General features: G+C 40.3%; 1 protein-coding gene and 1 long non-coding RNA gene across 3 annotated transcripts; one reads left to right on the forward strand and one right to left on the reverse strand.

Moving 5' to 3' along the window:
• The first annotated feature begins 4,821 nt into the window (after positions 1–4,821).
• Positions 4,822–8,330, forward strand: LOC120321434. Its single transcript, XR_005561044.2, has 2 exons — positions 4,822–6,181; positions 6,249–8,330. It is a non-coding gene; the product is annotated as an uncharacterized LOC120321434 (long non-coding RNA).
• LOC6533695 (G-box-binding factor) lies at positions 7,948–16,242 on the reverse strand. 2 transcript variants are annotated; one of them, XM_002094364.4, is made up of 3 exons: positions 13,817–16,242; positions 11,005–11,076; positions 7,948–9,693 (listed from the first exon to the last, which is right to left on the reverse strand). In XM_002094364.4, the coding sequence occupies exons 1-3, from the start codon at positions 14,612–14,614 to the stop codon at positions 8,869–8,871; spliced, it is 1,695 nt and encodes a 564-aa protein (XP_002094400.1). In that variant the 5' UTR covers positions 14,615–16,242; the 3' UTR covers positions 7,948–8,868. The 2 variants fall into 2 exon arrangements, with proteins under 2 accessions (XP_002094400.1, XP_039229787.1); XM_039373853.2 differs by lacking the exon at positions 13,817–16,242 and adding an exon at positions 11,446–11,464.
• Positions 16,243–16,556: the final 314 nt, after the last annotated feature.

The following is a 16,556-nucleotide window of genomic DNA, read 5'->3' on the forward strand; positions in this document are numbered from 1 at the left end:
AGTAACATAAAAATTACACTTTAAAGGTGCTTATTATTGGGGAATAGAGTTAATTTTATTGCACAACAATTAGCTGGATAACATATGGTAATAGAAAGTGGCCAAAGATTTGCAATAATGGGAGGTAGCCAAAGTCATTTGAATGCGCACATAATGAAATAAGCGTTTCTGAACATATAGTATAGTATTAAAAGTTAATGTTATTGCTATGGCTAATAGTGTAGGATATAAAATGATTTACACTTAGGAGCAAATGGATCAAATGCTATAATTGATACGTTTCAGAATTTTTTCTAAACTAATTTGCAAATAAAACGGATATTTTGAAGAGCTTTATGTGCACTTAGGACAAGTGACACAGACTTTTTGTGCCCACTGTGGCTAAAAACAAAGTTAGCAGAGCACAGCGAGACCACAAAACTGAAAATGGTGGGGAGGGGGAATCATCTAGTGGGGGGATGGGAGCTTGGATGGGAAGTAAGGCAAACAAAACAAATGCCATGAAACATTTTAAAATTCAAATCAACGCGATTTCTGCTGTTTCCTTATTTTATTTTGCACAGTTTTTCGGGGTCTGGTGTAGTTTTCGTTTTTATTTCAGCCAACCCAGTCAGCCAGCCAGTCAGCCTGCCTCTCCGCCTTCTTTATTGTTATTATTATTTTTTGTTTCTTTAATTTCTGGTCACGTATTTGTTTCGTTTCGTTTCATTTTTGGAAACAATATTGTGTGCCATGACAATAATAAGAGCCGTGGTCGGAACGGGACGGACTTTGGCGTTGCTTTCTGGCTTTGGTTTTGGGTTTTTGGTCTGGTTTTCTGGGTTTGAGTTTGAGTTTGGGCCTGGGATGTGTTTTGAGCCGAGCTCAGGGCCTGAATATGCGGTCGGAGCTGAGTTTCTGTAATTTGAGCCAATTACTGGGTGTGGGGGCTTTTGGTTTTGCGAACGCTATATCCCCATATCTATATGGATACATATTATATATGGGGAATTCTGCGGGGAAGTGCAAGGTGTATCAGTGTTTAGATGGAGATGGACGGCAGTAGGACAGGACGATGGAGGGATGCGAATGTGGATGGGGCTGGGGATGGGGATGTGGATGTAGATATGGATGCAGATATGGATGTGGACAAAAACCAAAATTGAAATTTATTTTTGGCCAACGGAAAGGGCCACACTCAGTCACAGGCAGCACACTTGTTTTGTTTGCTACACTTTTGGCATTAGGATAATGCATACCCTATACTTTTAATGGGGCATATTATAACCAATAACTAAACTGAACGCTTAATGTGATGAATGTTATAAAATGAAGATTGCAACAAAAAGGAATGTGAGCCTTAAAATATATTTCATTGCCAAGTTAATACAATTTATTTACGAATATATTTGTAGGAATTTGTTATGACTAATAGTATTAGACTGTGGCAAATTCATTTAAAAAAGTGCTGATGTATTATAATACATACCACCATGAAAGTGGAATACCTGATTAATCGTTTTATTATATATAGTTCTATATTATATACGTATAAAATATGAGTTTAAAACAGCAAGTATTATGTATTAATATTTAAACAAACGTTTTTCACATTAATATTTAATAAAGTATTTATTTAATATTTTATGAATAATATATTAGTACTAATATTTGAATTTTCTGTTTATGCTAATTACAGAATCTACACTAATTTCAATAGATTTAAGGGCATTTACAAGTTCGAGTCTGCGCTCTGAATCCTCTTCTGATTTCACGTTTTCATTTCGCAGCCTGTGCCTGGTCGCATAAATCGTGGTCCTTCTATTGTGGCCTGCATTCACGCCCCCTCGACATCCCCTTCACCTTCACCTTCCCCTTCCCCATCACCATCTCCATCGCCCCACATGCACCACATATACCATACTATATATCCCCAATCACCACTCCGCCATCCTGACCGCCTTGCAAAATGGGAATACGTGATCTTCGCATAATAATTACTCCTTGGCATGGCTCTTGAGTCTTTTTTATTTGGGCATATAATTCTTAATGGCTATGGCACATTTCTCTCCCATTTCGTGCATTTAATGATTTTTTATTATTTTTGCTTCGTTTTTTTTTATATTTTGGGTAATTTGATTTGACTGTTCTTCATTCGTTATTGTTCACTTTTGTTGTTTTCCAGTGCTGTTTTGCTGGTTTGTTTCTTTTTTTTTTTTGTTGCTTAGCCCCCTGACTTTAATAGGTTTTTAATTATTTTTCATATTTTTTGAGGGATTTTTTTGTGTGTTGTTATTAATAACGAAACCAGACAGCTGCGGGAAATGAAAACGCTGAAGAGTTGAGTGGAACCTTTGTTCGGTTGGCAACACGAAAATCCGTGCAAAAATGAATTTTTTGTCTCGGAAAATGAAGTCAAGGGTATTCATATATAAAAACAAACAAAGTGTTTTGTATATATGTACATATAAAAAAATCACAAAAATATTTCCGGACGTTGTGCCAAAGTGCATCCTAAAAATATAAAAATCCGGTTGGTTTTATCTTAAAATGATTTTCTTATTAAAATGTGCACATAATTAAATGTATATTTAAGTGGTCATGCAATTTAGCAAATGTATAATAAATTGTTTATTATCTGCGCGGCTTAATTATTTTTAGATCAATATTTTGCGTGAGTCCAAATATAAAAGTTTACTGCAACGAATTTAACCGAATTAAATTGATACAGATTGCCACACTTGCTTACTAAAAGTGTTCGATTTTTATTGACATTTTCAGCAAATGGCTTTTTGATTGCTTGTCATTATAAATAGCTACAAATGAACTACATCCATTTTCTGATTGGTGAATGGCAGCAACACCGAAATGGGAATATTAAAAGAAATGTAACAAATTACATTTTTATAGCTCGTCATTTATTCCGTTTCGAACATGGAATTTATTACTATTATTATTCCATTAGTTTTAAAGTTACGTTAACCAAATAAAAAACACTGATTTAATTACTTTGTTACTTTTAAATGTTCTATCTATACATTTTTACGACTTTGTGTTACATTTTAATTGGGTTATAAAGAGTTGCTCGCCAAACGAAATGCTTACTCTACAAATTAGTTCCAACTCGATTGGAAGAATAATAGCAAATAAATTACATTGGATGGGAAATTGAAACGAAATGCTGAAGAAATCTCAAATGCGTCAGCATTTTGGTAATAAATTGCACTTGCCCAAGACTTCCTTCCATCGAAAATAGATTTATTTATGAATGTAGCCCGGATGGATGGACAGCGAGGAAGAACGCGCAGAACTTGCAGCCATTCCCATCTGCGTCTCACCTGATTGGTGTCCCATTAGGGCAACAAATTAGCTCTTGGCCAGTTCTCTTGGCCATTCCAGCCAGGGCCAGGGTTCCGGCCGGGTTATTTACGACCAGGAGATGCAATCCCCAAGCAGATCGAACAGCATTTGTGCATTTTGCTTTGCCATAAATCATAATGGCAGTGCATGTCCCCCAGTTTACTACTTTTATGGAACAGTGCACAGAAAAAGTAGACGTTTTATGACCAAATAAAAACCTAAATATTGAAAAGCTGAAAGGTAGTCGGGGATGTTGAAATGCACTACATTTTAGTAATTTTCAAATATACTTTTACTTATTATAATACTATTGTAATGTAATATTGCTTTAGTAAATGGTAATCATTTATACCTTTTAATATGTTTATATAATAATAGGTATGATATAAACATTGCTAAACTTTAATATCTTCAAATTATGTAAATATAGGTAGTGCTAGTGATAAGTAAAACTTAAGAAGGTAATAGAGAGTATTATATTCTCAATTTTTCTGTGTGTAATGCGCAGTAAGTTGTCTTACTTTCAACTGGCGGCGAAGGCTTTTGCCTAATTGATTTACAACACTTTCCAACCTTACTCAATGCCGAAGTGACAAATGCAGGGCTCTGGTGCTGGCTTCTCTTATTGTTATTATTATTATTGCCATTACTAGTATCTTTATCTGGCGACTTGCGGGATATGTTCTTGGAGGCGGAATGGGTTGCAAAATGGGGTTGCCAATGGGTTGGGGATGGTCGGAATGGGAATGGGGATGGGGATGGGGATGGGGATGTGGATGGGAATGGGGATGGGGTTTCGCTGGGGGACTTGCTCAATGCTCGATTGCGCGACAATCGCAATGGGACCATATATATGTGTTTCGCAGCTTATCATGCCCAGCATATACGTACTAAATGTGAGTATATACATATGTAAGTATGTGGCTGAGTGTGTGTATATGCTGACTCCCTGGGGTCGCATTGGAGCGTGAGCATTTTGCAAAAATAATTTATGGCAAACTGTTGATTGCTGACATGGGGCCCCCAGAGCAGCAGCAGCAGAAACAACAGAAACAACAGCAACTACAGCAACAACAACGAAAACAAGGCACAAAAAACTAAAAACAAGACTAAAACAGAATTATTAACAGATGTAGCAACGCAAGAAGATAGGCACAAGTGCTATAAAAAGGAAAAACAATGATACCCGAGCAAATTATCAGCAATATTAAAAGAAACAAGAGCAATGACAGCCCCATCAGATAGCTAAATGGTATCAACAACTCCAGCAAGAGCAACATCAGCAACTGTAACATTGGCAAAAGTAACATTGGCAAAAGTAACATTGGCAAGAAAAGCCACAGTAACATTGGCAACAAAAGCAACAGCAAGATCTGGAACAAGAGCAACATCAAGGGTAACAGCAACATAATTAAAACAAAGCACAAAAACTAAAAAAATCAAAAACAGAATTATTAAAGATAAAAAAATGGTAGCAATAATATCCAAACAATTTATCAGCAATATTAAAGGAACAATAGCAAGGCCAGCAACATTAGTTAGCTAAATGGTATCAACAACTCCAGCAAGGGCAACATCAGCAACAGTAACGTGGGCAAGAGCAACATAAGCAACATCAGTAACAGCAGGAATAGGAACAATAGCAGCATTAACAGAAACTGCAGCTTCAGCAGCAAAGTAATAGTGCCAACAGTAGCAACAGCAACATAAGAAACAAAAGCAACATAAACAGCTTCAACTGTAATATCAACATTAAACAGCCCTAGCAGCATCAGCAACATTAAGAACAACATTAAGAACCACATTACGCAGCAATACTACAGCCACAAGACAATACCAATGCTTTAATAGACTAACAAAGTAACAACAGCAACACATAAAATGAAAACCAACAACACTTTTAAATAACATTATGGCCAAACAGCAGCAACAATAGTTGCTACAATAACAGCAGATACAATAGTTGCTACCATAACAGCAGCAACATTGTGTCTAAGTAGTAGCCCTCTTTTGGCAGTGTCTGTACACTGAGAAAACTGTGGCTAATTCATTTGTAAAAAAACGAAATATATTTCTATTGAGCAAGTGTAACAATTAACCTGCTCAATTCCATTTAGTTTTTTCGATTTATATTTTACTAGTGCACCCATCAGTCGCATTATTGTTGGGTACGCGGCTAGAATTTATCATTAGTTTACTCGATGTACAAGCATACAAAAACTATATTTGTATATGGGATTATATGCCAAATAGATTAACAATTGTAATCGCTGTTGTTGTAGCTGCTGCTGTTGTTGATTTTGCCAAGCGAATCGAAACACAACGAGCAAAACAATAAGCTAACAGCAACTGTAGAGGCAGCGACAACGGACAACTCGGGTGTTGATGTGTTTTCGAAAACATTGCGTCATTTCCAGATGGCAAGCTTTAAGCCAATTGCTCCCCCCCAGCACAGCACAGTACCCCATCATTCCCCCACAACCACGCCCCTGTGCAGCGAAAACACAGAGACCAAGTGGCAGACGATCGAGTTGAGTTCGTAGAAAAACTGCGCCAATTCTACGAACTGAACTTGGGGATGTCGACGCGTCTATCGGAAGGCAGCTGGCAGTGTGGATACTGACACGTACACACATATGTACACACACACATGCACATAGTATTCGTGCGGGGGGAAGGGGAAAGGGGTGGTGTGTGTGCCTGAACATGATTGATATTTGCCTGCCATGATTACTCGTAGTCACAGCCCGTCAAAAGTGGTGATAAAACGACAAACACAGCTCGAGATACTTATCGTGTCGCGAAGGAAATTACACAAAAGTTGTCGGCTGCAACTTACAGGGTATGCGATAACTGTGCTGCGTTGCCAATAAAGTATTGTGTATATTTTTCTTCAATTTTTAATGTAGATCACACCTTTCTATTATCACAGTCTGATTATTGATTCTTTAGCAAGTTTGGATTGGTTTGCACTTGCCACTTTTGGTTGAACCTATAAAATACTTATTAATGCTTAAAATGTTTATAGACTAGTAGCATGGCATATCTATGCCACATCCGCAAGTGGAACCTTTGGAACGAGCTACGAAGTGGATGAGCTGAGCGTAATCTGCATTTGCAGACAGTTGGGCGACTTCTTGGAGCTGCAGCAGAATGTTTTCCTGCGCTGGGGGAGATAACTTACCACTGAATGCTGAATTGCTGTGGGGTAGGGCCAGTTGAAAGATGATGATTAGAAACGACCTTAAATAACCTATGGATTGTATAGAGGAGCGCTGGTATAGTATCGTCTGGAAAGTGTGTTTGCCTTCGAAACGAAACTGATTCGAGTGCAAATATTTACCATGTGTTTGAGCTTTTCTTTGATCACCTAAAAGCAGTAGGTGGTTGCTTTTCTTTTGGAGGCGGATACCTACGTCAATGCGGGATCAATGGGCTTAAGCACTGCCATTGTATTGCTCCATTTATCACTTTTAACACCATATAGTGCAAACAGACTGTTTGAGTTATAAAAGGAACTAATTTATCACTTATCGCTGTTCAATGGGAAAATGAATACAGCGCAAATACGAGCGAAAACCTGCGGCTTTTCACAAATATCACAAAGTACATTTGCTCATCACAAATAATAAAATAATCAAATTCAAACAAATTCAATAAAATTCAGTTAATAGTCAATAGTACGATAAAGATTCGTCATTTGCCTAGCTGTGCAGTCATGGACTATTTATATTTAGCAGAAATTTAAGTGTTGTTAATTGTGAATTAATAACTATTTATCTATTAGATGTGAAAAACGAGTATTCCATTTGCGTCATCGGTACCCATCGGTACATTCGCCCAATTGCGTTAATGATTAAAATCCAACCTTAGAGAGCCATTAAAAATTAGTAAAATCAAACAAAGATCGGAAGTCCATTCCATCAAGAACTATCAACAATAATCACTTTTTCAAAGAACCATTTGGATATTATCATTTATTCAAGGCAATAATAGCGCAGCGTAAACAAAATGCCCTAAAAAAGTGAAAATTTGCTTAGGGCAATCCATAAAAGATAAATTAGTTATTATCTTCTTTTTTTTTGTTTTTGTATATTTTTGAATTGTTTATTTAGCAATTAATGTTTGCTTTGTGGCCCCTCCTTTAAATTGCCTAGTTCTTTGATACAGTTGAGAGCGTTTGTGATTTATGGACGAGACCCTCGACGCGCATGCGAGTGTAAATGTGAGTGTGGATGTGAATACGACTATGAATATGAATAATCGCACCGAAGGCGAACAACAAGCCTCATTGTTCTGGGCGGTAGTTGCTCAATAGGTCTGACAGTCGGCAATACAATTAGGCAATACTCACAACACAATCGAACCCTTTTACATGATGGACTTGCCAAGGAACTTGGATCGTCAGAACTTATACATTACCCCAATTTGTTGGTTTATAAACAAATAGATTTCGTCCTCTTACTATATTAATTTATCTGTTATTTATTAACCAATGCCATGTAAAAAATCATCAAATTGATCAACACAGAGCACCCATTACTCTATGAATAAAATTTCATTTTAATGAAAAATCCCAGGAGTGATAAATAAAATTCCTTTGTGTCATTTTCAAAATGAAATTCAACATTTCTGCATTTTTATTTGGAGCTCTTCGCTCGATTCAAATTAGTTATGCATAACAAAAATTAAGATTTGCACATTTCATGTTTCATTGTTTTCTCCTTTCCATTTCGCTTATTTTGTTTTTTTTTTTCGACTATTTACAGTATTAAGTTTATACATATGGATTTGCATATGCGATAAAAAGTTAATTAAATTTACATGTTGTTACGGCTTCATTTATTTGCATTACATGTAGACACTTTTGCAATCAATTCGCGTTTGTTTGCTCTTTCCCTTTTATGCATAAGATAACAAGGCTTAATTGACTAAAAAAAATAAAGGCACCTGAGTTCAAAGTGTTATTGCCAAATGTAAATATAATAAAACGAAAATCAAAAATATAACGCTCTTGCTGGAAATCAAAAAACGATAATCATAAAAAATTATATATATTTATAACCGTAGCACATAAATATATATATACATATATATATATATATACGTACATGTATAGAAATACACTGTTTAACGTAAAGCATTTATAATAAATTCAATTTAATTAATGGTATGTTGTTTGTTTCACCCCTACTTCAACTGCACTCCTTTTACTGACTGACTGACTTCGGATATACTCACTGATATCGTTCATGTGTGTTTATAAATGTATATAGATAAAGTACTTAGATGGTCATTGTCCCTGAATGAAATGCTCGTTTCCCCCCCGCTAATTAAACCCCTTGGTTCTACGAATTCTTGGCTCTGGTTTTGACCAATTGTTGCTTTGCTGACTAGTGCGTTGGTTGTCTCTTTCCCACCCCATTTCCCCCCCTATTTTCCCCCTCGTAGTTTGTCTATATATTTCTTTTTGTTTTTGGTCGGATTTAGCCAATATCCCAAAATCCTGACCCATGGTATTTGCTAGTTTCATTGCATATTGTACAGCTGCGGTGGCTCCTTGCTGGCCGGCATCCCATGATCGTACTTCCCGAGCTCCGCTTCATAGAGCAGATTGTTGATCAGGTGCTTCACCACTATCTTCGACTTGGACGTCTTCAGTTTGCGTATGGTTATGGCCACGTATTCCCCAAATACTCCATATTCGTCTACATGATTGGCACTCAGGCCGCCGCCCCCGATGAGCGGCTTGGGGGGCGTGGCGCTGCTGTTGTTGCTGCTCGAGCTGCAGTTGCTGGATGTTGCAGTTGGGTCCAGTGAGGTGTTGTTGTTGTTGGTGTTGCTGCTGTTGCTGTTGCTGCTATTGCCGTTGCCGTTGCCATTTGACGTTGAGAGATCACGATCACGATCACGTTTTTGTGCCATGTTACTGGAATGTTGTTGCTGTTGCTGCTGCAGATGCAACGCCTGTTGTTGCTGCTGCTGCTGATGTGGCTGGTGCTGTTGCTGCTGCTGCTGATGCGGTTGCCCGTTGCAGTGGCTCAGGCTGAGACCGTGATTGTGGCTAAAGTGCTGCTGGAGCGCCTGAAACGCGAGCTGGCTGTGGTTCATCTGCTGCTGTTGCTGCTGCTGCTGTTGGTGGTGGCCAGCGGAACTGGCAGCACCCGCACCCGCACCCGTCGCACCGCCCACCACCTTGATGGGCGTCAATGTCAAAGCGCCCACAACGTGCTCCACGCCCATCGCCTTGCGTTTGCGGTGGTTGTACGTCAGGTCCGTCGGCTTGTAGTAATTTATGGGCGACGGCGTGCTCGTCCGCCGATCCAGCATCCCCAGCTCCGATTCGTGTTCGATCTGTTGGGATTGGACAAAGGATGGATAGAGTGTGTTGAAAGGTGTGCACTGGGAACATATCTTGCAGGCTAATATAGAAATACCCTGTACTAAACCGCTCAGATTTATGATAGTAAATAATATTTTATTGCTGGCTGTACAGCCCTTAAAAGCTAGATTCCATCTATGTATCTTTTCTTTTCTTTTAATAATTTTCTGTGCATTCTAAATGATAGAGATTTTCTCCTGACAACGTGGCGAATGATGAGCTTTTCCCTTCGCAAAGTAAAATCCGTTCAACATTTCATCAGCTTCATATATTATTTTGCTAAAGATGGGCCGGTCAAAAAATGCCGGAACCTGTTTCGCTATACTTATATACATTTATAGTATCAACGTCTGACGAAATCAACGCTGAGTTGTTTCATCAACTATTTGCTAGAAGCGCATCGCTTAGTATATATAATAATATAAACAATTCGATTTGTCGGTTTGCCAAAGTGCCTGAAGGGAAAGACGACTGGGACATGTGCTTACTTTGATAAGCCCCCCGAGTCGGGTAATTAAATTAAATTGTGGGCACAACCTTGTCTGGGAAAGTATCAAATAGTGAGAGCCATCCCAGTCAGGCCATTTTGCAATCAATGCAGCTTGGGAAATATGTAAAATTCATGAAATATAATTTGGGAACTCACTGCATTCAATTGCTAAAATTTGAATCGAAATTACCAAGTGATTCACACGCCTTTGACTTTAAAAGCTTATCAATAGCGATATACGGATGTACTATAGTATATCTGCCTTAGCAACACCAATGACCTTCGGGAACTCAAAAGTTTCGACGGTCAATGTGCAAGTTGTGGACGTCACAGAGTGATAAGACTCGTCATCGAATTAAGTTAGTTACAGAGTTTTATACACTTTCGCCCTATCAAGAAAGTAATCTAATCTTATTATTTGCGTTAAAACCTTTAATCGAAAATAAAGAAAAAGAGGTGGAATCGTAAGTTGCTGCCACCTAGATTATATCACTGCGTTTAAGTAAGTTCCATTCTTACTTAATAAGTACTCCAAATACAAATATTACATTTGAGCTCAAAAAATAGATACTTAATATGATCATTATCGTGATTTCTACTAATTCAAAAGACATTATTCAAAAGTGATCCCGTGTCAAAAGTGCTTTTCTAATTACACCCACGCACCACTTGAAATGCCACTTCAGGGGTTGTGATAAAAACAAAAAAATAAGGTAAATTATCCCCCCAAAAAGTAACTTCAAACTGTCAATTCAATTAAAGTGCGATTAACAATCAACGGGGGGGTACTTACAATTTCTGTTTTCACATCCTCGGCGCTGATGTTGCAGTAATTCTCGCCATCCAAATCGGAAGAGGAACGTGTCTGCGAAGATCGAACAAAAAAATGTTAGAATTAGCGTAGACGGTAGAGTCAATAACAAATACAATTATGGCAGTGTGGAGAATTTGCCAGACAAATAATAACAATAAACACAAAAACAAAACATAACATAATAGTAGTGGACAGACGCAAAGCGAGAAACGCGAGAGACATAGAAAACAAATTAGAATAATAATAAAAAGCAAACTCAGGCACCAAAATACAAAAACACAAACACACAAAAGTCGATGCAGACTCGCAAGTCGAGCCGCTGGCGATTAAATTAGTCACGGCGGTACAAGGTGCCAGGGGGCAGGGGGGAGTGGCTCAGGGGCGGGGGCGGTACGGGCGGGACAGCAGCCAAGTCAATACCAAAGTGGACCAACGGGTGGACAGACTCACAGACGGACGTGAGACGAGTGACCAAAAAAATGACAGACGAAAAATAACACAAATTATGGAACGAAATCATCCGGACGTCGACGAGAGAATACTCTATTTCGCAGGCTTTAAGTATGTAATTTAGGGAAATAATTCTATTGTGTCAGTAAGTTCAGTTTAGTGGACATCTTATTTAGTTAAATGCATTTAGTTCTTATATATTATACTAATTATATTATAATAATTATTTATTACTTTTTTGAAAAATATTCGAAACTAAAAGGGAATTTTTTGAACACAAAAAAATCGAAAATAATACTTAAATATTTTCTTAAAACACTTGGGGAAAAGTACTTAAAGAAATCCTAGCTACTTTACTTTGGAACTCGAAATAGTGCTAAAGGTGGGATATAATAAAATCTAATTCCTGTGGGATTGTAATATTACAATTACTTACGAAAAGTACACAAACTTTATATGATTATACTGGTCAAGGGCGCCTTATCTCAGACGCTTAGTGGGGCGCACAATGTGACTAATGCAGCTGATTGCTTCAATGTACGTTTAGATAATAGTGCATCTATTATTAATTATTTAAGATTATTTGATTTCCGGGCGGCCAATCGCACTACATACATGTGTATGTAACTAGTACATATGTAACTAGTAGGCATCTTGGCAAGCGCCTCTTCTTCGGAGCTTCGGGGAAAGCTCGCCGCTTTAGCTGCCCAGCTGAAGTTGCCCGCTTGCTGTTTGCTGGACGGGCGGAGCTTCTGCCCAAAAGTCTCGTAATTTTTATTCGGGAGAGAATCGGAATCAAATACAAAACCGAACGAGCGGGCAAGGCGACATAGGAATAACGAAACGCAGTCCGGCAACTTGCTATATTAATATTGCTACGTATATATGTAGTATATGCATACATACATACAGAGAAACATGCATATGTATTCATATTGGAGCTACCGCTGCTTGGGGGCGGCGGAGCATCGATGCGGGGCCAAGGGGCGTGGCTCGGTGCAAAACGTGGGGCCGTCGATTTCTACGGCTGATGCAACACACATGTGTATGCATAATGGATATACATACGTACATGTGTACATACATATGTGCATTTGTAGGTTTGGCGGTGTGTACAGCAGAAGCGGCAGCGCAAATCAAAGCCAGTTGACACACACACACTGGCACACTAACACCAATACTGGCTTATCAAGCGCAACGCAATAGCAGCTACCGAGCACAGTGGGCCTAATCAATTCCGTGCAAATTACTTAAATAAATAGTGCCTACTAAACACAGCATCTCAATAACTTTTGGAGAAAAAACATCAAATTTAAAATTATACAAAAAAAAATAGTAAACATTTATAAACATCTCAAGAACATAAGCAAAAAAAAAAAATTTTACCTTAAATGGAAAAATTTATTTATTATAAAAAATTACTAATACGTCACGTGTTCTTTTAATTCTAAAACCCTTTTTATATTTACGATTGCAAGTCAATTCTCACATATTTTAGATTTAATCAACATTATTTGAAATTTGTATTATTTTAAATAGGCATTTCAGCGCATGGGATTGCTATTCTAGTGATTTAAAAAAAATTACTCATACGCCTAGTGACTCAATAATAATTCGTCAAAGTTGTAAATATTTAGCTCTAACTCTTTTTGAGTATTGTTGCTATTTACAATAGATTTCAAGTAAGTAGAAGTTGCTTTACATTTTATGGGTTTGAAAACAAAAAATACGCATACGCCACGTATACCAACCGAGAATTGGTCACACTTCTAAACCTCATTTGCCCTTCTAGGTCGAGGTTTCTGTACGTATGTGCATGGTAAAACAAAAAGTTGTATTACTACAATTTTTAATCAAGCAATGGCAAAATAACTAATTTTTGAACGTATTACGTATACGACATGTTGGCCCAGTTTTTGAATGCTGATATGCGAATACTTTTGAAATAGTTATGTTTGCTGGATCTATTGGCAAAGTTTATAAAAATGTGCCTAACCTCAAAAGACTGTCCGAAGTCTTGAAGCTTTCGTCCCACTGTGCGCCACCAGTTGCGCCGCTGCCGTTGACGAACCGCTAGACAGCGACGCCTGCGACGGCGGGCGGAGGCGGCGACAGCAGCAGCGCGTGTGCTGTGCCTGGTGCCGCAAAACAAGTCAAACCACTGGCACTCACACGCGCGCACATGCAAAGCTCCAAAGAAATACGACTAACAAAAAACAACAAAAAACAACAAAAAACAACAACTAAAGGCCGAGCAGAGACACATGCAAAATAGGTGGAGGTATACACATACATACACACAAACATAGGCCAAAGAAAAAGTAACAACAGCAGCACTTACCACAGCCGCCGAGGAGGATTCGATCAGGGCACCGTTGACCGCCGCCTCCTCGAGTTCCAGTTCGCGAGCGGCATCCATATCGCCAGCGGTATCCACATCCCGCTCCCGATCTCGAGCATTTGCAACCGCTGCTGCGGCAGCAACGGCGGCCACAGTGGCCGCAATGCGAGCGGTAAGCTCATCGTGTTGCTGCTGCTGCTGCTGCTCCACCTGCAGCATGATGTCCCTGTCCACCAGCTTGTCCGCCTTCAGCTGCTCCAGATCCAGGCTGTGCATCAGGGCCAGCTTTTCATCGACTTCCGTTTCCGTTTCGCCATCTTGATCTTGATCCTGATCGCGATCCTGATCCCGCTCACCATCGAGTATGAATCTGATGGCCTCATAGGCAAACCACATTGGCTGATAGATGACGCCGCGACTTCGTCCGCTCAGGACCTTTCCATGCTCGCGATGAAAGGAGCTGCGCAGGGATTTGATCTTCGAACGAATCGATCGTATTTCCGTGCCATATTTCTGACTCAGCAGCTTGAGTGCCTCGTATTTGGTCTGTTTGATGTGATAACCTTTGGTGTTGGGATCCCAGAGGACGCGCTGCCTCCGATAGTCCTCGATGAAGTTCAGTATCGTCGAGCGCGACCATTCGACGCGATCAGCTGGTGCGGCTGCCGCCGTTGTTGTTGCTGTTGTTGTTGCAGTGGGCGAAAGTGGGAGTGGCAGCGTGGCAACATCGGCTATCAAAGCAATGGCATTGGAGTTGGCATCGAGCTTGAACTGCGCTGCGGCTGCGCTGCTGGACATTGTTGTTGTTGTTGGTAATGGTGAAAGTTTTTCCCAGCCTGCGCGCGGGATCGGGGTGGTGGTGGGTGGTGGGTTGTTGGTTGTTGGTGGGTGGTGGGTTTGGGTTTGGGTGGCTTGGTGTACTGGTGTACTGGTGTACTGGTGTGTCGGTTGGCTGTGTTGTGTTGGTGATAGGAAAAGGAGTGTGAGAGAGAGAGAGAGAACGCAACGCAACGACGCGACGAAAAAAGCGTCCACAACACGTTGCTTTTGACTTTCGACTGGCGGCAGCAGCGGCGGCGGCGAGCGTTGAGCGTTCGTTCAGCTGGCCGTGTTGTATTTGTGGCAGCGGCAAGTGCGGCGGCGGCAGCTCAGCTGCACTTTGTGCGAGAGAGAGAGCGCGTGTCCCACGGAGAGCGAGAACGAGCGAGCGAGCGCGAAGCGTCAGTTGTTCAGTTGCGACGTCCAAAATCAACGCAAAGGTAAAGGTGTGCGACTTTGTCTTTGCCTCTCTCTCTCGCACACCCGCTCTTCTGTATGACTGTGTGTGTGTGTGCGCGCGTGTGTGTAAGTGCTGCAGCAGGCGGGCTTTTTGTTTTTTTTTTTGCGCGCGACCTGTTGTTGCTCGCTTGATAATGGCAGGCTTTGTTGTTGCTGCTGCTGCTGCTGTCGCTATCAGCTGTTTTATTGCATGTTGTTGTTGTGGTCGCCACCGATGTGCGACGTGGTGTTGCTGCTGCCGTTGTAGTTGTTGCCGCTATAGAGAGCACACCAACAAAAGGTTCAGTTGTTGTATTTTGTTAGTGCTTCGCCTCTATTGGTATAAATGTTGGTGTAATTATTATAAATGTTGCGGCTACTTCTACTAAAGTTGCTCTTGTTGAAAGTTCTCGATAGAGCAGCTATTGGTGTACCGGTTGGCGTTGGTGTAATTGTTGTTGGTGTAATTTTTAATCAGTTACAGGTGTTATTGTTGCTGTTGTGGTATCTCAAGTGCTTGATAATGGTGTTGTTGTAAATATTATTTCCAATGTTTCTATTGTTTCGAGTTGCGTTACCGTTGGTGTTGCTCTTTGTGTTGCCGTTGTGGCATCAGCTGTTGTTGCTCCTGCCGCTTTGTTGTTGGTGAATCATCTGATATTCCAGCTGGTGTTATAAGTTTTGTTTCTTGCTTTTGTTGCTGAGGTGAGTTGTGTTGCTGCTGCTTTTCTATCTAGATTGTTGTTGCTGTGGCTGCCACTGTTGTTGCCTGTGGCTTTTGCTATTACTGCTGCTGCTGTTGCTGCTGCTGTTGCTGCTGCTCTCTCGTGCTTTTCTTTTTTGGTTGTCGCCACTTCGTCGACGCTCGTTCGCCGCTCGTCGTTCGCTGTTGAAATCACGATTTGTACTAATTTCACATATTTAAACTGTGTGTGGCATGCGCGCTGCTCCAAACAGGCCGGTTGCCGTTGTTGTTGTTGCTGCTGCTGCTGTTGGCCGTAAGTTCGTCACTTGCTCTTCGCTCCCCCGCCCCCTGGCCCGCACACCTTTCCGTTCGCTTTGCTCGTGTCGCGACTTGCGATCGTTGCTGTTGCTGCTGCTGCGACTCTGCCTGCTGCTGCTGTCGTCAACAGCCCCACGTTGCACAGTGGGTCCGATCCGATCGCTCTGCGCATGTGGCAGCGGCTGCCAAACGGTTGCGACCATGAGATGCTGGAAACCAACGAGCACATACACTGGCATCTAGGCAAAAGCCTATTTTTAAACAGCGACACATGGCACAGTGTGGCGATCGCAGTTTACTTGTTGCAAGTTAAGAAGAGTTGGCAAGAATCACGTAGAACAATGTGTCTTTTATTAACAATTTAATAATATACAGAAATAGACAACAGATAATAAATAAATATACAAAGTTAATTAATAAGAGTTGTGTCTCTGTAGTGTTTATTGAAAAGTAGGCTGTGAAATCTGATTTATTTCGATG

The sequence above is a fragment of the Drosophila yakuba genome, chromosome 3L (genome assembly GCF_016746365.2).
Source record: "Drosophila yakuba strain Tai18E2 chromosome 3L, Prin_Dyak_Tai18E2_2.1, whole genome shotgun sequence".
Lineage (NCBI taxonomy): Eukaryota > Metazoa > Arthropoda > Insecta > Diptera > Drosophilidae > Drosophila > Drosophila yakuba.

Excerpts from the sequence above, each read along its gene's own strand:
- LOC6533695 (XM_002094364.4), bottom strand. The coding sequence starts at position 14,614 with ATGTCCAGCAGCGCAGCCGCAGCGCAGTTCAAGCTCGATGCCAACTCC. Across the intron at positions 11,077-13,816 it reads AATCCTCCTCGGCGGCTGTG|ACACGTTCCTCTTCCGATTT; the intron begins GTAAGTGCTGCT and ends CGATCTTCGCAG. Across the intron at positions 9,694-11,004 it reads AGGATGTGAAAACAGAAATT|ATCGAACACGAATCGGAGCT; the intron begins GTAAGTACCCCC and ends CAATCCCAACAG.